This window comes from Molossus molossus, unplaced genomic scaffold, assembly GCF_014108415.1.
Source record: "Molossus molossus isolate mMolMol1 unplaced genomic scaffold, mMolMol1.p scaffold_m16_p_17, whole genome shotgun sequence".
Classification (NCBI taxonomy): domain Eukaryota; kingdom Metazoa; phylum Chordata; class Mammalia; order Chiroptera; family Molossidae; genus Molossus; species Molossus molossus.
Window position 1 is genome coordinate 67,569,887 of NW_023425352.1, and position 25,414 is coordinate 67,595,300.

Consider the following 25,414-nt stretch of genomic DNA (forward strand, 5'->3'; position numbering starts at 1 on the left):
ACAAAACTAGCCTCAACAAATTTAAAAAGATGTAAATCATACCAAGTATGTTCTCTGAATGCTTTGAAACTGGAAATCAACTTCAAGAAATAAAGCAGAAAAAAACACTATCATGTAGAGATTAAACAACCTGCTAAAGAACCACTGGATCAAAGAAGAAATAAAAGAAGAGATCAAATGATACATACAGATCACTGAGAATGACAACATGACTTTTGGGACGCTGCAAAAGCAGTAATAAGAGGGAAGTTTATATCATTACCGGCCTATCATAAGAAACAAGAAAAATTCCTAATAAATAACCTAACGTTACATCTTTAAAAACTAGAAAAAGAACAAATGCAGTCCAAAGTCAGCAGAAGGAAACAATAAAATAAGAGCAGAATTAAATAAAATAGAAAACAAAAAGACAATATAAAAAAATTAATGCAACAAAGAGCTGCTTCTTTGAAAAGATTAATAAAATTGACAAATCTCTGGCTAGATTAACAAAAAGACTCAAACAAAATCAAAAATAAAAAAGAAGTTACGAAGGACTCCACAGAAATACAAAGGATCATACAGAATACTATAAAAGATTATATACCATCAAATTCAATAACCTAGAAGAAATGGACAAGTTCTTAAAAATATATAACCAAGAACTAGAATCAAGAAGAACTGGAAAATTTAACTAGACTGATCAACAGTGAAGAAAATAAAATTTAAAAAAATTAAAAACCTCTCAAAAAGTTATAGACCATGGCTTCACTAGTGAATTATACCAAACATTCAAGAGGACTTAATATCCATTCTTCTCAAACTCTTCCCCCAATAATGAAGAAGTAACAATACTTCCTAACACATTTTATCAGGCCAGCATTACCCTGAAACTAAAACCTAGTGAAAATAACATATAATAAAGAAAGCTACAGATCATTATTCTCTGATGAACACAGATACAAAAATCCTAAATAAAATACTAGCAAATTGAATACAGCAATGCATTAAAAAGATAATACATCGTGATCAAATAGGATTCATTCCAGGAGCACAAGGATGGTTTAACTTATACAAATTAATCAATGCAATATAACACATTAACAAAAGAAAAGATAAAATCATATGATCTTATCAATAGATGCAGAAAAAGCATTTGATAAGATATAACATCCACTTATAATTAAAACACTCAGTAAAATGGGTATGTAGAAGGCAAATTCCTCAACATAATAAAGGATATACATGACAAACCCTTAATAATATAATGACTGGTGAAAACTAAACACTTTTCTGTTAAGAAAAAGACAAGGATGCCCATTCTCACTACTCTTATTCAACACAATACTGGAGGTCCTAGCCAAAGCAATCAGGCAAGAGAAAGAAATAAAAGGCATCTAAATTGGGAATAAAGAAGTAAAAATGTCACTTTTTGTAGACATGATTCTTTATATAGAAAACATAAAGACACCATTAAAAAATTTAGAAACAAATATAGTCAAGTTGCAGAATACAAAAATCAATGTATGAAAATCCATTGCATTCCTATATACTAACAATAAATTTCAGAAATAAAATATTTTTTAATTCCTTTTTCAATTGCAATAAAAAGAATAAAATACCTTGGAATAAACTTAATAAATGATGTGAAAGACTGATACACTGAAAACTATAAAATATTATTAGAAGATTGAAAGAGACACATAAAATGTATTCATGAATTGGAAGAAAAAGAAAAGATTAAGATGGCAAATTTTATGTGTATTTTACAATAATTAAAAAGAAAAAAATCTTTAAATGTTAATTATAGAATCTAGGTGCTAAACAGATTTTCACTCTAAAATTCTTTCAACTTTCTGTATATTGGAAAAAATATTTACAGACCAACTTCTCTGATAAACAAAAACTCTAAATAAAATATTAGCAAATTAAATCTAAAGACATAAAAAGGAACATTCATCACAAGTGGTTCATTCTAGGAAAATAAGAATGATTTGATACTTTTGGATTTCTTCTTTGACCTGTTACTTACAAGTCTGTTATTCTAAAATATTAGATTTTCCAGGTATCTCTCTGTTATTACTCCTAATTTTGTTTTGTTGTTATAAGAGAGAATTTTGCTAAGTGAAATAAGTAAGTCAGAGAAAAACAAACACCATATGATCTCACTTATATGTGGAATCTTATGAACAAAATAAACTGATAAACAAAACAGAAACAGGCATGGATACATGGAATAGACGGACAGCTGTCAGAAGGGAAGAGGGAGGGGAAACTGGATGAAAGAAGGTGAAGACATTAGCCAAAGAACATGTATGCATAATCCATAGACAGAGATAACAGTGTGGTGATGGCCAGAGGGAAGCGGTGGCAGCGGCTGGGTGGAGGTGGCCAGAAGAAATGGGGGACATCTGTAATAGTGTCAACAATAAAAATGAAGTTGAAAAAAAGAGCATTTTTGTATGATTTGAATCTTTTCAAATTATTGGGACTTGTTTACTAACACATGATACAGTTTATCTTAGTAAACGTTCTGAGTGTACTTTGAAAAAATGTGTATTCTGCTGTTGTTAGGTGGAACATTCTATAAATGTCAGTTGGGACAAGGAAGTTTGATAGTATTGTCCAAGCCTTTTAAATCCTTTCTGATTGCTTATCTTTTCTATCCATTTTTTTTTTTTTTTTGAGAATAGAAGTGTAAAAATCAAATATAACTATGAATTTGCCTATGTATCTTTGTTGCTTTTGTTTCATATATTCTGAAGTTCAGTTCATAGGTACAAAAACACTTAGGATTATGGAGAAAATTATCTTCACCCTATTTCATATTTTATATATATATATATATATATATATATATATATATATATATACGTTTATACATATATATGTATATATATATATTTTTTTATCCTCACCCGAGGACATTTTCTTGCATTTATCTTTAGATAGAGCGGGAGGGAAAGAGGGAGGAAGAGAGAGAGAAAAACATTGATGTGAGAGAGACACATCGAGTGGCTGCCACCCACACGACCCCAACTGGGGCCAAGGACAAACTGCAACCAAGGTATGTGCCCTTAGCGGGAACCGAACCCAGGACTGTCTGGTCCGCGGGCTGACCCTCTAACTGCAGAGCCAAACCGGACAGGGCTCATATTATATTTTTAAAAGGTTTAGTTTCAAATGGAATGTAAATCTAAGTGAGAAAGGAATGATAATAGAGCTTTTGGAGAAAAACAGAAGGCATGTATTCAAGACCTTGTGGTAGGTAAAGACTTCATTAAAAGACTATAAAAATTGGTAATCATAAAAGGAAAACTGATAAGTTAGCATACATTAAAATAAAGAATATTTGTTAAAAAAATGAGAAAGTGAAAGAGCAAGCTGTGTATAAATCAGATTTCTGGAAAAAAACAAAACACATCCATCCCTGATGAACATAGACGCCAAAATCCTGAACAAAATACTAGCAAATTGGATCCAGCAATACATCAAAAAAATTATTCACCATAACCAAGTGGGATTCATCCCAGGGATGCAAGGCTGGAACAATATTCGCAAATCAATAAACGTGATACACCACATAAATAAAATGAAGAATAAAAACCACATGATCATATCAATAGATGCTGAAAAAGCATTCGACAAAATCCAGCATCCATTTCTGATAAAAATGCTCAGCAAAGTGGGAATAGAGGGATCATATCTCAACATAATAAAGGCCATATATGAAAGACCTACAGCCAACATCATACTCAATGGGCAAAAATTAAAAGCATTTCCCTTTAGAACAGAAACAAGGCAAGGATGCCCACTTTCGCCACTCTTATTTAACATAGTACTGGAAGTCCTAGCCACAGTAATCAGACAGGAAAAAAAAAATAAAAGGGATCCAAATTGAAAAGGAGGAAGTGAAATTGTCATTATTTGCAGATGACATGATACTATACATAGAAAAGCCCAAAGACTCCATCAAAAGTTTACTAGACTTAATAAATGAATTTGGCAATGTAGCAGGATACAAAATTAACGTCAAGAAATCGATGGCATTCTTATACATCAATGATGAACTCACAGAAAGAGAAACTAAAAGAACATTCCCATTTATCATCACGGCAAAAAAATTAAGATACCTAGGAATAAACTTAACCAATGAATTAAAGGACCTATTCGCAGAAAACTACAAGTCATTGAAAAAAGAAATAGAGGAAGATATAAAAAAGTGGAGGCACATACCCTGTTCATGGATTGGGAGAATTAACATCGTTAAAATGTCCATATTACCCAAAGCAATCTACAGATTCAATACAATTCCCATCAAAATACCAACGGCATACTTCACAGAATTAGAACAAGTACTTCAAAAGTTCCTATGGAACCAAAAAGACCTCCAATAGTCACAGCAATCTTGAAAAAGAACAAAGTTGGAGGGATCACATTACCAGATTTCAGGTTATACTACAAAGCCACTGTAATCAAAATAGCCTTGTACTGGCACAAGAACAGGCATATAGACCAGTGGAACACAACAGAGAACCCAGAAATGGACCCAAGGCAATATTCTCAATTAATATTTGACAAAGGTGGCAAGAGCATACAGTGGATAAGAACAGCCTCTGTAATAAATGGTGCTGGGAAAATTAGACAGCTACATGCAAAAAAATGAAACTAGACCATCAACTTACACCATACACAAAAATAAACTCAAAATGGATAAAAGACTTAAATGTGACTCATTAATCCATAAAAATCCTATAAGAAAATGTAGGCAACAAAATTTCAGACATCATACTCAGCAGAATTTTCACTGATACATCACCTAAGGCTACAGAAACAAAGGAGAAAATGAACACATGGTATTACATCAAACTCAAAAGCTTCTGCACAGCAAAAGATACAATCATCAAAACGGAAAGGCTACCCACTGTATGGGAGAGCATAATTGCCAATGATACTTCAGATAAGGGGTTAATTTCCAATATATCTAGAGTGCTCACACAGCTCAGCAAAAGGAAGGCAAAGAACCCAATTAAAAAATGGGAATAGGAACTAAATAGACACCTCTCCAAACAGGACATACAAATGGCTGAGAGACATATGAAGAAAGGCTCAACATCACTAATCATCAGAGAGATGCAAATTAAAACAATGAGGTATCACCTCCCACCTGTCAGAATGGCCACCATCAACAAATCATCAAACAACAAGTGTTGGCGAGGGTGTGGAGAAAAGGGGACCCTAGTGCACTGCTGGTGGGAATGCAGACTGGTGCAGCCACTGGTGCAGACTGGTGCAGCCAATATTTTCCACAATATTGTTTTCCATATTGTGGAAAACAATATGGTGTTACCTCAAAAAATTAGAAATTGAACTTCAATTTGACCCAGTGATCCCACTTCTAGGAATATACCCTAAGAAGCCTGAAACACCAATCAGAAAGAATATATGTACCCCCATGTTTGTAGCAGCACTATTTACAATAGCTAGGATCTGGAAACAGCCCATATGTCCATCAGTAGACGAATGGATAAAAAAGCAGTGGTACATATACACAATTGAGTACTTTGCAGCTGTAAGAAAGAAAGATCTCTTATCCTTTGAGATGACATGGAGGGACCTGGAAAGTATCATCCTAAGTGAAACAAGCCAAACAGAGAAAGACAAGTATCATATGATCTCACTTATTTGTGGTTATAATGAACATAACAGTCTGAGGAATGGGGTAATCCCAGAGACGTGGAAGTGGGGTACAGACTGACAATCCCCAGAAGAGGGGGTGGTGGGGGAGAGATAAACCACAGAACTTATATGCATGTATGCATGAACAATGGACATGGACACAAAGCTGGGGACAGGGCAGGGAGGGAGGGGGAGGGGGGAATCAGTGGGGAAAAAAGGAGAAACATCTGTAACAAAAATTAATTAATAAAAATTAATAAATAATACTGTCAATAAAAATATATATATATCCATAGTATCAAAATACCTATAAAAAACAATAAGCAAAAGGCAGATGATCCAACTTAAAAAATGAGCAAAAGACTTAAACAGGCATTGACTAGTCAAAAAAAATATTTAATTTTATGTATTTAAACATATGATATAAAAATAGTTGGTACAAAAGTCAGTATCTTAATGGCCAATAAGCATATGAAAAACTAAACATTATTCCTCATCAGAGAAATATAAATGGAAACCATTACATATCCACCAGAATGGTTAAAATGAAAAGACTTACAATATCAAGTGTTGCCCAGCGGTTGTGGCTCAGTAGTTGAGCATTAAGCTATGTACCTTCAAGAGGTTGCCAGTTTGACTCCCGGTCAGGGCACATGCCTAGGTTGTGGGCCCAATCCCCTGTGGGGGGCATGCAGGAGGTGGCCAATCAATGTTCTCTCTCATCGATGTTTCTATTTCTCTCTTCCTCTCCCTTCCTCTCTCTCTAAAATCAGTAAAGAAAAAAAAACATAAATAAATAAAGTGTTGATGAGTATATGGCACAAACTGGAACTCTAGTGTTGCTAATATGAATATCAGTTGGTTCAGATATTTGGCAAATAGTTTGACACAGACTAAAGCTACATATATACCTACCCTATGACTCTACAAGACAATTTCTAGATAGATGCAAAGAAGAGTGTCTATATCCACCAAAGACATGTATAAGAATGTTCAAAGAAGCTAATTGTTGAAAGCCAAAAACTAAAAACAATCCAAACGTCTGTCGAAAGGAGAAGAAACAAACTGAAGTATAGTCATACAGTGGATAAGTACACAGCAGTGAAAACATATGAACTGATACATAAAACAACACGATGAGTTGTGAAAGTATTACGTTGGGCAAAACAAACCAGACAAAAAAAAAAAAAAGGAGAGGGAGAGAAAATATATTATTTCATTTACACAAAGTTCAAAAAGAGGCAAAACTAATTTATGGTGACAAATATAAGAACAGTAATTTCTGGGAATGGAAAAGGCAGGTATTGACTAGGAAAGGTTATAAGGAAAACTGGAGAGAAAAGGTCCATTTTAATTTGGGTTGTTCCTACATGAATATATATTAATGTAAAAATTCATCAAGCTGCAAAATGTGAATTTTGTTATATGTACATATTATATTTCAATTAAAAAGGGGATGAGCTATTAATAGAGTAAAAAGCAAAGTAATAGAGGGGTGATATATATGTATACATACTATATGTATATTATATATTGAGATAAAAGACATATCTAGAATATATAAAAGTCTCAAAAAATAAAAAAGCAAAAAAGATACAACTCAGTAGAAAAATGAGTAATATTTAAAAAGGCATTTTACAAAAACAAGATATCCAAATATCCAATAAACATATGAAGGGAGCTCATCGTCATTAGTCTGAGAAATGCAAATTAAAGCCACAATATGATGGTTCTACACATCAACCAGAATGACAAAAGTGAAAAGAACCACACCAAACACTGCAAAGAATGCATGAAAATGGCAAATCTCACTCACTACCAGACAGAACATAAATTGGTTCAATTACTTTGGAATCACATTGGAAAAATGACAATATCTAGTGAAGCTGAAAATAGGCATACTCTTTATCAACACGCAAAGATATCCATAATAAGTAAATACAAATACAGCATTTGAAAAAATAACTGTAAGAGATTCCAAAATGGCGGCAGAGGGAATGGAAGCTACACAGACCGTCTACACAGAGCAGCATCCTCGGGTTAAACTCCCAAGGGGCTCCACAGCGCAGAGCCCCGACAGAGGCTAACACAGCCACAGCCACTCACCTCTGGCTCCGGTAGAGGGAGGGCAGACTGGACTGGAACTGTGTGGGGACACTCGGGATTTGGAGGGGACTCAGAGCTTTTGCTGAGTTGCAGCCACGCAGGATGTTCCCTATATTACTCCTTCCCAGGGCTCTGGGGAGAGGCAGCAGCCCCTCCCTCGGAGATCCAACCCCACCCTGTGGGCCATTGAAGTGCTAATTGAGGCTCATTAGCAACCAGCATCTGCCCCACCCTCAGGAAAGCCCCTTATGCTGAGCACCTGAGGGAGTTTTTCAGTCAATTTACAATCCAAAACCCTTCAAGTAACCTCGACTGCTAGCCTCCAGGCAAAAAGCTAAAGGATAACAGTACCATTCCTGGGCTGGCAACTCTAATCAGGAAAGTAAGACTTGACAGTGGTATTTAACGTGGGTCCTCCCTCACTCATCTAAACCCAGGAGAGGGAGCCACAAACAACAGAACACCAATACCCACAGGGAAAGCTTGGCAGGCTCCAAAGCCCACTGTGATAGCCAAAATGGTGAAACACAAAAACAAAAGCCAAATGAAATAACAAGAGACCTCCACCGAAAATGAGATCAATGTGGAGAAGTTAGGCAAGTTAACAGACCTAGAATTCAGAGCCATGATCTTGAGGAAGCTCAACAGCATGAGTAAGGACATAGAGATGCTGAAAATAAAGCAATTGAAAATTAAAAACCACCAAGAAGAGATCAAGAGTGACATATCAGAAATAAAGAACACACTGGAAGGTCTAAAGACCACAGTGGAGGAAGCTGAGGACCGGATTAGTGAATTAGAAGACAGGGTAGAAAAAGTCAACCAATCAGAAAACCAAACGAAAAAAAACAATAAACAAACAAAACAGGAAGACAGCTTGAGAGAACTGTGGGGACAACTGGAAACGTAATAATATTCGCATCATAGGAGTCCCCGATGAAGAAGGGTTAGAGAATATATTCAAGAAATAGTGACAGAAAATTTCCCTAATTTGGTGAAGGAAGAAGGCATTCAAATTCAAGAAGCACAGAGAGCCTCAAGTAAGAAGAACCCAATCAGGCCCACACCAAGACACATAGTAATCAAAATGCCAAAAATTCAAAACAAGGAGAGAATCTTAAAAGCAGCAAGAGATAAGCAACAGGTTACCTACAAAGGAAACCCCATGAGGCTCTGAGCTGACTTTTCACAAGAAACACTACAGGCCAGAAGGGAATGGCATGAAGTAATCAAGGTCATGAAAAACAAGGATCTGAATCCAAGACTACTCTACCCAGCAAGGCTGTCATTCAAAATAGAATGTCAAATAAAGAGCTTCCCAGACAAAATAAGGCTAAGGGAATACATGAACACCAAACCAGCACGGCAAGAAATGTTAAAAGGACTGCTGTAATTAGCAGGAGAAATAGGAAGAAAAATATGACCAAATTAAACAAAAATGGCAATAAATAAGTACATATCAATAATCACCTTAAATGTAAATGGACTGAATGCTCCTATAAAAAGACACAGAGTAGCTGATTGGATAAGAAAGCATGGCTCACATATATGTTGCTTACAAGAGACCCGCCTCACAACAAAAGACTCACATAGGTTGAAAGTGAAGGGATGGAAAAAATCTCCCAAGCAAATGGAAAGCAAAAAAAGCTGGGATAGCAATACTCATATCCGATAAAAAAAGATTTCAAAATGAAGACCATAACTAGAGACAAAGAAGGCCACTACATAATATTGAAAACATCTACCCAACAGGAAGATAAAACCTTGATAAACATATATGCACCTAATATAGGAGCACCAAAATATATTAAAAATCTTCTGGAGGACTTCAAAGGAGAAATCAACAGCAATACAATCATTGCAGGGGACTTCAACACCCCGTTGACACCATGGATAGATCCTCTAGACAAAAAATTAGCAAGGAAACAGAGACTCTAAATGAAGCACTAGACCAAATGGATTTAATAGATATCTACTGAAAATTACACCCCAAAAAAGCAGAATTCACATTCTTCTCAAGTGCACATGGGACATTCTCAAAATAGACCACATGATAAGACACAAACTAAATCTCTACAAGTTCAAGAACATTGAAATCGCCCTGGCCGGTTTGGCTCAGCGGTTAGAGCATCCACCTGCAGTCCGGAGAGACCCGGATTCGGTTCCCGCTAAGGGCATGTACCTTGGTTGCAGTTTGTCCCCGGACCTGGTTGGTTGTGTGGGTGGCGGCCACTCGATGTGTCCCTTTCGCATCGATGTTTCCCTCTCTCTCTCTCTCTCTTCTTCTCTCTCCCTCCCACTCTATCTGTGCAAAAAATGGAAAAATGTCCTCGGGTGAGGATTTAAAAAAAAGAACATTGAAATCATATCAAGCATCTTCTTAGATCACATTGGCATGTAACTAGAAATCAATTGCAACAAGAACATGCAAAGACATTTGAACACATGGAGGCTAAATAGCATGTTATTAAACAATGAATGGGTTACCGAGAAGATCAAGGAAGAAATTAAAAACTTCCTGGAAACCAATGAAAATGAACACACAACACAAAATCTATGGGATGCAGAAAAGCAGTTCTGAGAGGGAAGTTCATAGCACTACAGGCCTACCTCAAGAAACAAGAAAAATTTCTAATTGACTATCTAACCTCACAACTTAAAGAATTAGAAAGCAAACAAAAAGAAAACACCAGAGCAAGTAGAAGGAAGGAAATGGTAAAGATCAGAGCAGAAATAAATGACAGAGACCAAAACAACGATTCAAAGGCCCTGGCCGGTTTGGCTCAGGGGTTAGAGCATTGGCCTGCGGTCTGGAGAGACCCGGGTTCGGTTCATGCTAAGGGCAGCTACCTCGGTTGCAGTTTGTCCCCGGCCCTGGTTGGGTCGTGTGGGTGGCGACCACTCGATGTGTCCCTTTCACATCGATGTTTCTCTCTCTCTCTCTCCCTCCCACTCTATCTGAACAAAATATCGAAAAATGTCCTCGGGTGAGGATTAAAAAAACAAACAAACAAACCAAAAAAAACGATTCAAAGGATCAATGAAACAAAGAGCTAGTTTTTCAAAAAGATAAACAAGATTGATGGACCCTTAGCTAGACTCACCCAAGAAACAAAGAGAGAGAACCCAAATACACAAAATCAGAAATGAAAGAGAAGTAACAACTGACACCACAGAAATACAAAAGATCATTAACGGCTACTATCAAGTATAATAATTATATGGAAACAAATTCGTCAATCTAAGCAAAATGGACAAATTTCTAGAAACACACAGTCTCCCAAAACTGGACAAGGAAGAGATAGAAAATTTGAACAGACCAATAACATCTAAGGAAATTGAAGAGGTAATCAAGACTCTCCCAGCAAACAAAAGCCCAGGCACAGATGGCTTCATGGGGGAGTTTTACTGAACATTTAAAAAAGAACTAACACCCATTCTCCTCAAACTATTTCAAAATATTCAAGAAGAAAGGAACACTTCCAAACTTGTTTTATGAGGCCAGCATAACTAATTCCAAAACCAGAAAAAAGACACTACAAAGAAAGAAAACTACAAGCCAGTATCCCAGATGAACACAGTCGCCAAAATCCTGAACAAAATACTAGCAAATTGGATCCAGCAATACATCAAAAAAATTATTCACCATGACCAAGTGGGATTCATCCCAGGGATGCAAGGCTGGTACAATATTCGCAAATCAATAAATGTGATACACCACATAAACAAAGGAAAGCTAAAAACCATATGATCATATCAATAGACGCTGAAAAAGCATTCAACAAAATCCAGCATCCATTTCTGATAAAAACACTCAGCAATGTGGGAATAGAGGGATCATATCTCGACATAATAAAGGCCATATATGAAAGACCTACAGCCAACATCATACTCAATGGGCAGAAACTAAAAATATTTCCATTAAGAACAGGAACAAGACAGGGATGTCCACTTTCGCCACTCTTTCTTAACATAGTACTGGAAGTCTTAGCCACAGCAATCAGACAGGAAGAAAAAAATAAAAGGGATCCAAATTGGAAAAGAGAAAGTGAAACTGTCATTATTTGCAGATGACATGATATTATACATAGAAAACCTTAAACACTCCATCAAAAATCTACTAGACTTAATAAATGAATTTGGTAATGTAGCAGAATACAAAATTAACGTCAAGAAATTGATGGCATTCTTATACACCAATGATGAACTCACAGAAAGAGAAACTAAAAGAACATTCCCATTTATCATCACGGCAAAAAATTAAGATACCTAGGAATAAACTTAACCAAAGAAGTAAAGGACCTATTAGCAGAAAACTACAGGACATTGAAAAAGAAATAGTGGAAGACATTAAAATGTGGAAGCACATACCTTGTTCATGGATTGAAAGATTTAACATAATTAAAATGTCCATATTACCCAAAGCAATCTATAGATTCAGTGCAATCCCCATCAAAATACTAATGACATATTTCACGAAACTAGAACAAATACTTCAAAAGTTCATACGGAACCAAAAAAGACTCTGAATAGCCATAGCAATTTTGAAAAAGAAGGACAAAGTAGGTGGGATCACAATACAGATATCAGGTTATACTACAAAGCCACTGTAATCAAAACAGCCTGGTACTGGCACAAGAACAGGCATATAGACCAGTGGAACAGAATAGAGAACCCAGAAATGAACCCAAAGCAATATTATATTTAAAAAAAAAAAAATGGATGCTCAATTAATATTTGACAAAAGGGGCAAGAGCATAGAGTGGAGTAAAGACAGCCTCTTTACTAAATGGTGTTGGGAAAATTGGACAGCTACATGCAAAAAAATGAAACTAGACCATCAACTTACACCATACACAAGAATAAACTCAATATGGATAAAAGACTTAAATGTGACCTGTGAATCCATAAAAATTCTAGAAGAAAATGTAGGCAATAAAATTTCGGACATCATACGCAGCAGAATTTTCACTGATACATCACCTAAAGCAACAGAAACAAAGGAGAAAATGAACACATGGGACTACATCAACTAAAAGGCTTCTGCACAGCAAAAGAAACAACCACCAAAATGGAAAAGCAACCCACTGCATGGAAGAACATCACTGTCAATGATACATCAGATAAGGGGTTAATTTCCAAAATATATAGAGAACTCATACACCTCAACAAAAGGAAGACAAAGAACCCAATTAAAAAATGGACAGAGGAACTAAATAGACACCTCTCTAAACAGGACATACAAATGGTCAAGAGACATATAAAGAAATGCTCAACATCACTAATCATCAGAGAGATGCAAATTAAAACAACAATGAGGTATCACCTCACACCTGTCAGAATGGCCACCATCAACAAATCATCAAACAACAAGTGTTGGCGAGGGTGTGGAGAAAAGGGGACTCTAGTACGCTGCTGGTGGGAATGCAGACTGGTGCAGCCACTATAGAAAAGAATATGGTATTACCTCGAAAAATTAGAAATTGAACTTCCATTTGACCCAGTGATCCCACTTCTAGGAATATACCCTAAGAAGCCTGAAACACCAATCAGAAAGAATATATGTACCCCCATGTTCATAGCAGCACTATTTACAATAGCTAAGACCTGGAAACACCCCAAATATCCATCAGTTGACAAATGGATAAAAAAGCAGTGGTACATATACACAAGGAGTACTATGCAGCGGTAAGAAAGAAAGATCTCTTATCCTTTGAGATGACATGGAGGGACCTGGAAAGTATTATCCTAAGTGAAACAAGCCAAGCAGAAAAAGACAACTACCACATGATCTCACTTGTATATGGAATATAATGAATATAACAGTCTGAGGAATAGGGTAGACCCAGAAACACGGAAGTAGGGTACAGACTGACAACCCTCAGAAGAGGGGGTGTTGGGAGGTGGGAAGACATAAACCACAGAACTTATATGCATGTATGGATAACCAATGGACATGGACAACAAAGCTGGGGACGGGGTGGAGGCGATGGGGAGGAGGGTGTCAATGGGGTAAAAAAGGAAAAACATCTGTAACAAAAATAAAATAAATCAATAAAATAAAAAATAACTAAGATTAAGCTATCTGTTATTATCCTTAGCTCTAGAACTATGAAATTTTTTAAGCATAAATTATTTTAAGTACAGTGTAATCACATTAGATTTGTTGCTAATCCATGAAAAACAATTCATCACTTCTAATGTCTCAATAAATTACTGAGGCCAAAAACTTGAGATGAATAATATTTTATAAATAATTTTTCACAATTACCAGCAGACATCAATATTGTGAGCTCTGCAGGGATAAACTAGGAAAAGGCCTGGCCAAGTGCGTACAGCTTCACCTTTTTGCTGAGATTCATGTTCTCCATCTTAGCTTTCAGCAGCTTCATCTTATTCATAGTTATTGAATTTTCAATTATCTGTTGCCCAGAAGGAGAAGGCTCAACTTCTTCATCCTCATCAGTATACAAATTATACACCGAACCACCACTGCAAATAAAACAGTAATTACTATTGTTATGTACCTGATACCTGACCAATGACTAAAAACACTCCACGTGCAATAGAAACTATAGATGCTGCTAATGATAAAACAACAAATTCATCTTGTCAATGTAAATTTAAGGAAAAAAAAAATATATATATATATATATTTAATGATTTAAAATTTTTATTGACTTTTTTTTTCATCCTCACCCGAGGACATTTTTCAATATTTTGTTCAGATAGAGTGGGAGGGGGAGAGAGAGAGAAACATCAACGTGAAAGGGACACATTGAGTGGTTGTCACCCACACAACCCAACCAGGGCCGGGGACAAACTGCCACTGAAGTATGTGCCCTTAAAGGGAACTGAACCTGGGTCTCTCCAGACCGTAGGCTGATGCTCTAACTGCTGAGCCAAATTGGCCAGGGCAAAATCTTTATTGATTTCAGAGAGAGGAAGAAGGAGGGAGAAAGAGACAGAAACATCAATGAGAGAGAACATCAATTGGCCACCTCCTGCATGCCACCCAACTGGGAATTTGGCCCACAACCTGGGAATGTGCCCTGATCGGGAATCGAACTGGCGATCCCTTGGTGCATCCATTTTTTTTTTTTTAAATCTTTATTGTTGAATGTATTACAAATGTTCCTCATTTTACCCCCATTGACCCCTCTTCCTCACTCCCACCCCCTCCTGCCTTTTCCCACACTGTTGTCTGTGTCCACTGGTTATGCATATATGCATATAAGTTCTTTGGTTTATTTCTTCCCAACCCCCTTCCCTTTGAGGTTTGTCAGTCTAGCAACCCATTTGTACTTCTTAATCCCTTTACCTTTTTCACCCATTCCCCCATCCCTCCTCCCATCTGGCAACCAACAAAATGTTCTCTGTATCTATAAGAATGTTTCTGTTCTGCCTGTTCATTTTGTTTGTAGATTCCATTGTTGATAGCTATGTGTTCATTGCCATTTTCTTTGTTCATATACGTACTTTATCTTTTTCTTCAAGAAGACCCTTCAACATTTCATATAATAATGGTTAGGTGGTGATGAACTCCTTTAGCTTTTTCTTGTCTGGGAAACTCTTTCTATGGCCATCGATTCTAAATGACAGCTTTGCAGGACACAGTTGCAGAACCTACTTGGTTGTAGGTTCTTGCTTTTCATCACTCTAAATATTTCTTGCCACTCCCTTCGGGCCTGCAAAGTTTCTTTTGAGAAATCAGCTGACAGTCTAATGGGAACTCCCTTGTAGGTAACTAACTGCTTTTCTCTTGCTGCTTTTAAGATTCTCTCTTTGTCTTGAACCTTTTGCATTTTGATGATGATGTGTCTTGGTGTGGGCCTCTTGGGGTTCATCTTGTTTGGGACTCTCTGTGCTTCCTGGATGTGTATGTCTGTTTCCTTCACCAAGTTAGGGAAGTTTTCTGCCGTTATTTTTTCAAATAGGTTTTTGATTTCTTGTTCTCTCTCTCCTCCTTCTGGCACCCCCAAGATGCGAATGTTGGCACGCTTGAAGTTGTCCCAGAGGCTCCTTACACTATCCTCATTTTTTTGGATTCTTTTCTCTTTTTGCTGTTCTGATTGGGTGTTTTTTGCTTCCTTATATTCCAAATCGATGGTTTGCTTCTTGGCTTTACCTACTCTACTCTTGAATCTGTGTAAATTATTCTTTATTTCAGTTAGTGCCTCCTTCATTTCTGACTGGTCCTTTTTTATGTTCTTGAGGCCCTCACTAAGTTCACTGAGGTTCCCACTAAGTGCATTGAGCATCCTTATAAGCAGTATTTTGAAATCAGCATGTGTTAGGTTGCTTATCTCCATTTGGCTTAGTTCTTTTCCTGGGGTTTTGTTCTGTTCTTTCATTTGGGACCTGTTTCTTTGTCTCCTTATTTTGGCTGCCTCCCTGTGTTTGTGTCTATGTGTTACTTAACGAGTGGTATGGGACTATCTGAGACCAGATGCTGCTTGTTTGAAAGAATTTAGGAAAACCTGAAGCAGGATCTGAGACAGGCCAATCCTATGGTAAAGCAACTGGCAACAGCTTGGGTGGGCCTGAAAGTTGGGTGGGGTGGGACCTCAGGGAATCACAGGAGCGGGGTAAACAGTGTGAGCCAGGTTGCTAGAGTCCCAGATATGGCTTCTGTCTGCCGCCCCAGGGAAGGGCTCACCAAAGGAACAAAGGACCTCTGACAGCAGTGTGTCCCAGAGAAAGCCGCCTCTCCAGCCCTCGCTCCAATGCCAAACAGCTCAGTTCTTCCCAGTATGTCTCGGGTGCCCCTCAAGCTGCCTCCCCTCCAAGCTTAGAGGGAGAGAGTGCGGGTAAGTCTGTGCATGGGCCCTTTAAGAGGAGATGCCTGGTGCTCCAGCCGCCTCAGCCTCCCTGAGCCTTAGTTCCCGCTGGTTTTTCCAGCCAGAAGTTATGGGGACTTCTCTGCCTGGCAATGGAACCCTGAGCAGGGTGCTTGGTGTGGGACAGGGACCCCTCAGTCCTCAGGGAGTACCTTCCCAGCCAAGGTGTCCTCATGATTTTTATCCGCCACACGTGGGTGTGGGACCAGCCAGTTGCATCTCCGCCCTCCTACCAGTCTCGATGGGGCTGCTTCTTTAATTCCGTAGGTGTAGGATTTCCATTCAGCTTGATTTCAGGTGGTTTTGAATGATGGTTGTTCTGTAGTTTAGTTGTAACTTTGATGTGGTTGTGGGAGGACGCGATACCACGTTTACCTATCTGCCATCCTGACCAGAAGTCTTGGTGCACCCATTTGTTACAGTCTGCTCTCTGTTGCCACAAAGAAGGAGTCTATTTTTTGTTCCACACAACACTCTGTGGTGGCCAGAATCCTAAAGGAAACCCCATGATTCCTGATCCCTGATGCTCACACCCTGTATACTCTCCTTCCCTTCAGTGTGGGTGTGACCTATGATTTACGTCTAGCCAACAGAATAGATCAAAAGTAAAAGAATTTTGCAGATGTAATTTAGGCCCCAAATCCACTGACTATGAGTTCATCAAAAGGGAACTGTGAGCAGCCTCAAGCCAATAGCCAGCTAAAAACCATGACCCTTGCCCTGGTCAATATGGCTTAGCGGTAAGAACATTGCGCACAAACCAAACAGTCCCGAGATCAATTTCGGCCAAGGGCACGTGCCTTGGTTGTGGTTTGTCCCCAGCCCCGGTTGGGGTTGTGCAGGTGGCAACCAATTGATGTGTCTCTCTTACATTGATGTTTCTCTCTCTCTCTCTCTCCCTCCCTCTCTCTCTCTCTCTCTCTTTCTCTTCCTCCTTCTCTCCCTCCAGCTCTATCTGAAGATTAATGTAAAAATATTCTCAAGTGAGGATTAAAAAACACACACAAAAACCACAACCCTGAATCACATAACTCCCAGGAAATGAATTATGACATCAGTGTGAAAGAACCTGAAAGCAGACTCTCTTCCCTAATCAAGCCCCAGGTAAGAGTGCACCTTTGCCAAAACCATGATTGCAGCTGTAGGACCCTGAGCAGAGAACCCAGCTGAACTGTGCCTAGACTCCAGACCCACAGAAACTGTTCTCCAGACTAGAAGTTATCTTTTCTATGAATGGTTTACCACTAGCTTTTTATATTTTGGATTAAATTTAATTACCTGTAATACTGTTCCTTTCACCATCTGTCTGGCAAACTCCTACTCCTCCTTTACAGTTGTGTCTTCTCAGAGATTGTCCCTAACTCCCCACCTTTCAGGCAAAATGAAGGCCCTTTCCTCTGGTTTTCCAGAGATGTTGGTATCTTTTTTTTGTTTGTTTGTTTGTTTTTTATCCTCACCCGAGGACATTTTCCCACTTTTTTATTAAGATAGAGTAGGAGGGAGAAAGAGGGAGAGAGAGAGAGAGAGAGAGAGAGAGAGAGAGAGAGAGAGAGAGAGAGAGAAACATCGATGTTAAAGGGACACATCGATTGGCTACCACCCGCACGACCCAACCAGGGCCGGGGACAAACTGCAACGGAGGCACATGCCCTTAGCAGGAACCGAACCCAGGTCTCTCTGGACCGCAGGCCGGCGCCCTAACCGCTGAGCCAAACCGGCCAGGGCTGTTGGTATCTTTTTATAACAATTTCCAACAGTATATTACAGATACTATTTATAGCAAGATTGCATGTTCCATGAGGGAGGAACACTATTCTTTATAACCCAGTGCCTAGCGTAGACTGGCTACAAAAATTCAGTTAATATTTACTGACTTAAGTGAAAGGCAATAAAGAATCATTGTAAGCCTGGCTGGTGTGGCTCAGTTGGTTAGACGTCATCCTGTGCACCAGGATTTTGCTGGTTTGATTCCCAGTCAGGGAACATACCCGGGTTGTGGGCTTGATCCCCCAGTAGGGAGTGTGCAGGAGGCAGCCAATAGTTGTATCTCTCTCATTGATATTTTTATCTCTCCCTCCCTTTCCCTTCTTTCTAAAATCAGTAACATTTTTTTTTTTAAAGGAACCACAGTAAGACAGAGTGCACAAAAACTTATAGGTTACCTTGTCCAGTTCTGTAATTGTTGTTTTGCCTAGTTAAATACCTTTAGGTTGTATCCTTCTAATTTTATAAGTAATATAACAATTCACCTCTCTTTTATAGAGTAGAAAAAGAAGACTAGAGAAGATGTATGTACCTTTAAGCAGCAGAGTTATAATTTGAAAAAAGATAGCAACTTTAGGTTCAATGCTATTATAACCAGACTATAATCTACTAGGCATCTTAAAGTTTCATAATGTTACAGAAATAAATATTTTGTATGAAAAATCTTATTCCATAAAGAAATTTCCATTTTAAAAATTACTCTCTAAGTATTAATCATATGAAGGGTGATTTCAGAATCACATACCTGGGGCCAGAGCAATAGAGGAGAATGCATGACATTTAGTCAGTCCTGTGAATATAATAAGATTATTTTGACAAAACAAGGTAAACATAAAGGTTTAGGGAATATATTGTATGATATTCTCCTTTTCTAAGTGAGACATGCAAATGAAAACCTATTTACCTTAAAGATTCAGATAATGGTGTTAAAGTGCCATCTCCCCTATCTACTACCCGGAAGAAATTCAATTGCTCTCCTTCTCGGTATACCAAAAATGTAACGTGCTTGTTGTAGGAGGTCTTCTCCCAGACCTCATCTCGACTGGAATCCATGTACTCAGCCATCTCCCTAAGTGGGTCTTCCATAGGAACTACAAATGGAAAAATTGATAAATAAGCTTTCAATTAATATCAAATTTTATGCATCTTGGTACAGTGACAGGACATAACGTGATGAATTTGAACAACAATCCTGCACATACAATATATACATGATATTCTTCAAAAAGTTTCTGGTCTTTTATAATTAATACAGTACTCCCTATGTTGTATTAATTTGAACTACATGAAATGCACTACTGTGTTGTTATGTACAAAGATACACGAACTTTTCCTATACCACTAGCGTCTGTATATTTGTTGCCTCTATGACATAATTATCTTCAATTGTTTTCACTTGACACCTCTGCTTCCTATATTTTCCAATATTTCTTCCAACAATCAATAATTAAAAGCAATATAAATCCCACTTACTTTAGATTAAAAAATAAACACACACATAATTAGGAGACATTAGAATTAAGAAGCAACTGAATCCCTCTTCTTTCTGGTTTTATATAGAGGCCTATTCCTAGAGTTGTCTTAATGTGCAGTTAGGTAATTAAAAGTAAACAATAATTCAGAAACAAGGAGGCCACTTATGTACTAAAACCATAATGTGTGTAGTGGTCAGAATGTTGTTTGTTAAAAACACCTTCCCAGCCCTGGCCAGTTTGGCTCAGCAGTTAGAGCGCCAGCCTGCGGTCCTGAGAGACCCGGGTTCGGTTCCCGCTAAGGGCATGTACCTTGGTTGCAGTTTGTCCCCGGCTCTGGTCAGTCGTGCAGGTGGCAGCCACTCGATGTGTCCTTTCACATCGATGTTTCTCTCTCTCTCTCTCTCTCTCCCTCCCACTCTACCTGAACAAAAAATGGAAAAATGTCCTCGGGTGAGGATAAAAAAAAAAAAAAAAAAAAAAAAACACCTTCCCAGGAGCCCAAATGTCCTAGTGTACATCCACATGTCCAGTCAGAGCACAAGGACTTGGGCAAAGCCCTCCCTCCGGAGGGCTCTAGAAGCCCGAGGATGTCCTCGGGTTTGAACAACACTGCACCCATCATTACAACCCGCTCTTGTCCACAGCCGCCAGATTCCGCTCCTGTGGCGGGAATGGGTCTAAAGAGATTGCTGGCTCATAGGGTAAATGTTCTAAAAGCCCCCGAACCCTACACTTGGGTGTCTAAGTAATGGTTACAGAAAAATAAAAAAGTTAGTTCCCAAAGACATTCTCATGACAAGATTAAGAAATATTTACTCTTTCCTAAACTGCATAACTAATTTCTTCTCAAACTCCGTGACTCTCATTCAGGTGCTCATTTATTAACAGAAGCACAGTGCTGTACTACTCTTTTAAAAAGTTACAGCAATAAGAATATTAAACTCTGACAATAACAAGGTAAAACATTAAAGATGTCCCCATATCCTAAATTCAATACCACCACTACTAAAACACAGAAACTTTAGAGAAATATAATAGAATTTAGCTTATTTTATAAAAATGTTTGGAAGATCTGACTGACTTTCATAGGCACAAAACGCATATATATTAAAAGAATTTTTGTTGTTGTTAATCCTCACCTGAGGATATTTTTCCAATGACTGTGAGAAGGGGGGGGGGGGGATGCAAGAGAGACACATTGATTGGACGCCTCCCACATGACCAGAGCCGGGGAAGGAACCTGCAACCTAGGCACATGCCCTTGATTGGAATCGAATCCGAGACCCTTTGGTCCACAGACACTTAAAAGACATTTTTAAAACAAGTTCTTACCAGTTTTAAGTTAATGCTATATTTTCCACATTACATTAATGAGAAATAAAAAATTATGCTACCGCCATTATTAATGCCACATGAAAGCCTTATTTAAATTAGCATAATGTGCCTTTCTTAGGGAGACAAGGGATTGAATGTGTGTATACACATACGTGTATGTATGCACACATTTTCATAACAGAAAAATAATTTAGATTTCATTAGATATAAAACAATGTACACATAGTTTAAGATTAAATTTAGTTTTAGAAAGGAACATATTTTATATGCTGCTTTGAAAATGGTTAACTCAAAAACTATTTTAAAAGCTAAATATTACTGGAACTCAGATGATAAAGGTACTTTCTAAACCATAAGTTTCAAGTAAGACTAAATAGCTAAAAAATATATGGTTTCTCAAATGCCATACAGAGAAGTTTTAGATCTGGGTTCACATAGTTTTAAATGATGCAAGGTAGACAACATCAAACTTTTAATTTTAAAAATATTGATTCAATAAAGGCAAAATTATTAAAAACTTAATTTAAAAGCTGATGAACAAAACAGACATAGAAAGGAGTATGGTTCAGACTGACAAACCTCAGAGGACGGGGTTGGGGGAATGGATGAGATAAACCAAATAACTTATATGCATATATGCATAACCAATGGACATAGACAACAATGCTAGGGGGGGTGAGGGGGCAGGAAGGGGAGGAGGGTGTCTAGGGGGTAAAAAGGAGAAACATCTGTAACAAAAATAAATAATAAATTAATAAAAATTGAAAAAATAAAACAAAACAAAACCTTAATTTAAAATATTTAAAAAACAGTCCATTTCTAAGTGCTGAGTTTTCTATTTAAAAATAAGACACAGGCCCTGGCCGGTTTGGCTCAGCGGTTGGAGCATCGGCCTGCGGACCAGAGAGTCCCTTGTTTGGTTCCCGCTAGGGGTACGTACCAAAAAAAATAATAATAAGACACAGGCCCTGGCAGGTTTTTCTCAATGGTTAGAGCATTAGCCTGCAGACGGAAGATTCCCCGGTTTGGTTCCCGCTAAGGGCATGCACCTCGGTTGCAGTTTGTCCCTGCCCCGGTTGGGGTCGTGTGATGGCAAACACTCAATGTGTCTCTCTCACAGAGATGTTTCTCTCTCTCTTCTTCCCTCTCTCCCTCCCACTCTATCTGAAGATAAATGCAAAATGTCCTCGGGTGAAGATAAAAAATAAATAAATCAATCAATTAATAAAAATAAGACACAGAAAGTTACAGGGATAAAAGTATTACCAAGTTTCAACTATCAAAGGGTAGTGATGCCTTTGATTTTAATTTTTTTAAGTTTTAAAAATACATATATTTTTTAACTCAGAATCTGTAGCACTAACACTCCTCATAAATATAAAACAATATTAGTCCTAGTAAGAAAAGTAGGTGTTCTAGTTAAAACACTGGTTTAAAAGAAATCATATATACAAATAACCAGCTTTCTAAAATACAATACAATGGAGTTCACGTCATTAAATACTATATAATTCTACTTACAAAAATGACTCAGGAAACACTTAGGGTTCTTGAACTACCCTCAAATCGATACTACAGACATGAACTTATATCACATAGGACAATTTCATAAGTCTAATTAATAGACAGCACTGTTATTAGGAATGCTAATTAATGAACTCTAACATTATTTGCATCTTTTCTTACCTATCCAAAATAGTTAACAGCCAAAATAACATCTCACAAAATCCTCTAATGTAGTTAGGACAAAGGTGGTAATGACTTAATTCTCTAACTAAAATTTGAAGCATGAAGATAAAATTTGACTTGTGGAAGAAACAAGCCAGCAGTGCGGTCACTATCTAACCTCCGTCTTCTGGTCAAAGAGGTTCAAACAATATGAAAGCCTGGTGGGGATTCACGTGTCATACCTGAATCCGGGACCAATGTTAACACTCCCAACTTTCTCAATAATTCAGTCTCTGCTCACATTACCTTCTCCCAAGGCCCTTCCATAATCGTCCTCAGACTCTATCACAATACCCTATTTCCTTCACAGTATTTACAACTGCTTGAAATGACATCAATTCTTTACACATTTATTGTGGGCACTTTCATGAAGTAGGGACGTTTTCTCTTATAAAAACATTGCACTGAACATCTAGTAGATGCTCAAAATGTATTTACTGAATGAGTGAGTGAGTGAGTGAGTGAGTGAGTGAGTGAGTGAGTCAGTCAACTCCCAGAGACTGCCCACATTCTGAACAAGGATTCAACAGGACCATGACAATATTCATGAAACCCAAATACATCACAGAGCAGGCTAACAGATACCTTGGGAGTTTCTATAAAAATCATTATACCAGGAATTAAAGAACCAGTAGATTAAAAAAAAGCAACAAGACTGGAATGAACCTAAACACAATATAACAACATATTTGTACTATGCCATCCCATTTCCCTTCCCTATGTTGATGAGGTTTATTTTATTTTATTTATTTAAAAAATTTTGTTTCCTTTATAGATTTTTTAGAGAGAGAAAGGGAGAGGGAGAGAGAGATAGAAACATCGAGGAGAACATGAATTAGCCGCCTCCTTCATGCCTCCCGCTGGGGATTGGGCCCATAACCTGGGCATATGCCCTGACTAGAAATAGAACCAGCAACCTCTTGGTGCATGGGTAGACACTCAACCACTGAGCCACACTGGCCAGGCTGATGGGGTTTATTTTAAAATCTCCCTGGACTGACACAAATCATTAGACTTTCTGGAATATGAGTTCCTGCCTCTGTTTATTTGGGCTTTAAAGAACAATGCCTAGAAAAACAAATGTGGTCCTTCTGAAACCTAATAGCAGAAAGAGAACCTTACTGCAAAACATAAAAACACCAACTGGCTTAAAGATTGTTTTGTCAAATTGCTGTAATATACATAATTTTTAACATATGCCTACCTCTTCTAGTATTTATAGGTCCACCACGCATAGCCAATACCAGCTTCAAGGTACAGCCTTCTGAAATGCTGTGGATAGTTAACACAAAAATAAACCACAATCATCAAAATGCATTCACTGTTAAGTATATACATAATTATGTGCTGCTTTAGCAGTCATAGTGCCTGTCCTCCAAAATATAAAAATAGGTATAGCAATGTGCATAAATGTAAAATGGTAACTTATTCACTTATATAAAAATGAAAAAGTGAAATTTTCATAATCCTTAAATATGACATGAAATCTCAGAATAAAAGTACTGGAAAGGACCTCTGTGATCACGTGGTTTAAGCTCTTCGTTTTACATGGAAGGAAAAAGAGGCCCTAAGAAGAAAAGAAGCTTGTTCAAGACCCAAAGTGTTAGAAAATAGCAGATATATTTAATAAAATAGTAAACAGAAAAACAGCAAATCTACAAGGTCTCCCAATATTCTTCCACCTATTCCATATTGTCTCTGACCTTTTCACTCTTTTCTTAAGAGTAAAGATTTATGTGAGAGAAGGGAGAAAAAAAGATAAAATGTCAGTTAGTGTATCTGCAATCACTGGTGCACACAGTGTCACTTAGAAACAGAAGAAGGGCTTAATGAAAAATGAAAGACTTGGTGAAGAACAATGCTCTCTCACCCAATACTGCAAAATGGAAGAAAAGCAACCAAGCCAGGTGGGAATGGGGTCAATATTCAAATAAAGAAGCGAAGAACACAAGATCAGAAGAGAAAGATCTAAAAAGGAAGGAGACAAATAGCTTAGGGTGAATAAGGAAAAGGTAAAACAAAGATTCAAAGGACAAGGATCAGGCAATATGGAGTACTGAGCCAACACATTTTTTTTTTTAAGTGAATTTATAGAATTTATAGGGATGACGCTGGTTCCCAAAACTATATAGGTTTCAAGTGTATAACTCAATAATACATCATCTGCAAACTGCGTCGTGTAGCCATCGCTCCAAGCAAAGTCTCTTTCCATCCCCACTTTCTCCCCCTTTGCCCACCTCCACCTACCTCCCACCCCCATTTCCCTCTATCACCACACTGTTGCCTGTGTCTATGTGTGACGTATATATGTTTGGGGCTAATCCCTTCACCTTCTTTCATCCAGTCCCCCTCCCCTTCTCCTCTAACAGCTGCCAGTCTGTTCCATGTACCCATGCCTCTTTCTATTTTGTTCGTCAGTTTATTTAGTTCAGGATTTACACTGAAATCTAGGAAACAGTACTATTCAGAAGAATAGACGTGATCCAAGGATTAAGAAGAAAGACAATA

General features: G+C 37.7%; 1 protein-coding gene across 1 annotated transcript in view; it reads right to left on the reverse strand.

The window, feature by feature from the left end:
- The window catches only part of ZFAND4 (zinc finger AN1-type containing 4), a 98,322-nt gene that overhangs the window by 43,558 nt on the left and 29,350 nt on the right, over positions 1-25,414 (reverse strand). The window contains exons 3-5 of the mRNA XM_036265423.1: positions 24,111-24,178; positions 19,273-19,459; positions 14,109-14,256 (exon numbers count right to left, since the gene is read on the reverse strand). Of these exons, the coding sequence (XP_036121316.1) occupies positions 14,109-14,256; positions 19,273-19,459; positions 24,111-24,178 (403 nt within the window). The remainder of the gene's footprint in view (positions 1-14,108; positions 14,257-19,272; positions 19,460-24,110; positions 24,179-25,414) is intronic.